The sequence below is a fragment of the Octopus bimaculoides genome, chromosome 20, assembly GCF_001194135.2.
Source record: "Octopus bimaculoides isolate UCB-OBI-ISO-001 chromosome 20, ASM119413v2, whole genome shotgun sequence".
NCBI classification, from domain to species: Eukaryota; Metazoa; Mollusca; class Cephalopoda; order Octopoda; family Octopodidae; genus Octopus; species Octopus bimaculoides.
The window spans coordinates 16,027,410-16,028,456 of NC_069000.1; the positions used below are offsets into that span (position 1 = coordinate 16,027,410).

General features: G+C 36.5%; 2 protein-coding genes across 4 annotated transcripts in view; one reads left to right on the plus strand and one right to left on the minus strand.

The window, feature by feature from the left end:
• LOC128250272 (uncharacterized) overlaps positions 1-1,047 on the plus strand; it is a 19,427-nt gene that overhangs the window by 6,800 nt on the left and 11,580 nt on the right. The window lies entirely within an intron of this gene.
• LOC128250265 (uncharacterized) overlaps positions 1-1,047 on the minus strand; it is a 119,166-nt gene that overhangs the window by 1,377 nt on the left and 116,742 nt on the right. For all 3 annotated transcript variants that reach the window (XM_052975000.1, XM_052975001.1, XM_052975002.1), the window contains one exon: positions 334-661. In XM_052975000.1, coding sequence (XP_052830960.1) covers positions 334-661 — 328 coding nt within the window. The remainder of the gene's footprint in view (positions 1-333; positions 662-1,047) is intronic.

Sequence of the window (1,047 nt, forward strand, 5' to 3'; positions counted from 1 at the left end):
TATATATATATATATATATATATATATATATATATCCTATGTGGTATTTTGACCAGTTAGATATAGTAGCCAGATGTCCTGCATATAAAAACTTTCTAAAAAGGAAGAAAGTTGGATACATTGGATATTATAGTCCTAGTTGTGTTATTCGTGAAAAGAAACAGATGAGATTGTCACGCCTGGAATACTTCGACCATCGGCCTGTTAGATCAGGGGTGACCTGATATAACCACTGTTACAAGTAAATAACCAATGTTATAAGTAAATAAATAACCACTGTTACAAGTAAAGGCGAAAACAATAAGCAAAGTGACAAACAAAAAATTAATTTACCTTATCATATAAACTGACGACCAATCGGAGATTCGTTTGGTAAGCGAACCAAAATGTGTTTTGCATGTGATATTTGTGTCAAATACGTCATCGATTGGTGAAGTAAGAGTATAATCTGATGTTACCTTAGAATAACAGCCGGAAGTATACAGAACTTTTTCTTCTTTGTAGGTTTTATATGTTTTACCATGTCTTGTTACAATCCACACAAAGAGTGAAAGCGGCTTAACAGGTATACCAACACTTGCTATACATGTCAAGTGTGTTAATCGCTCCACTTTTTCCTTATCTGTCTTGACAATTTCCAGAGCTTCTAACTTAGAATTTGCTGAAAAGAAAGCGACCTGATATAGCAAAATGTTAGAACAATAGGTTTTGTATATTACAAAGACTATTGGGTGGTTTCACTAATATAAACTACAATCTTCACACTAAACGGAAATGGTTAACACCACTCGAACTGTTCTTGATGCTGGACTCTGTGAACTGCTACTTCTAACCTATATACACATATACACACACCGACACATATGTACACGCACACACGCGCACGCACGCACACACATACATACGTTCCGGGTTCATTCCCACTGCGTGGCACCTTGGGCAAGTGTCTTCTACTATAGCCTTGGGCCGACCAAAGCCTTGTGAGTGGATTTGGTAGACGGAAACTGAAAGAAGCCCGTCGTATATATGTATACATACATATATATA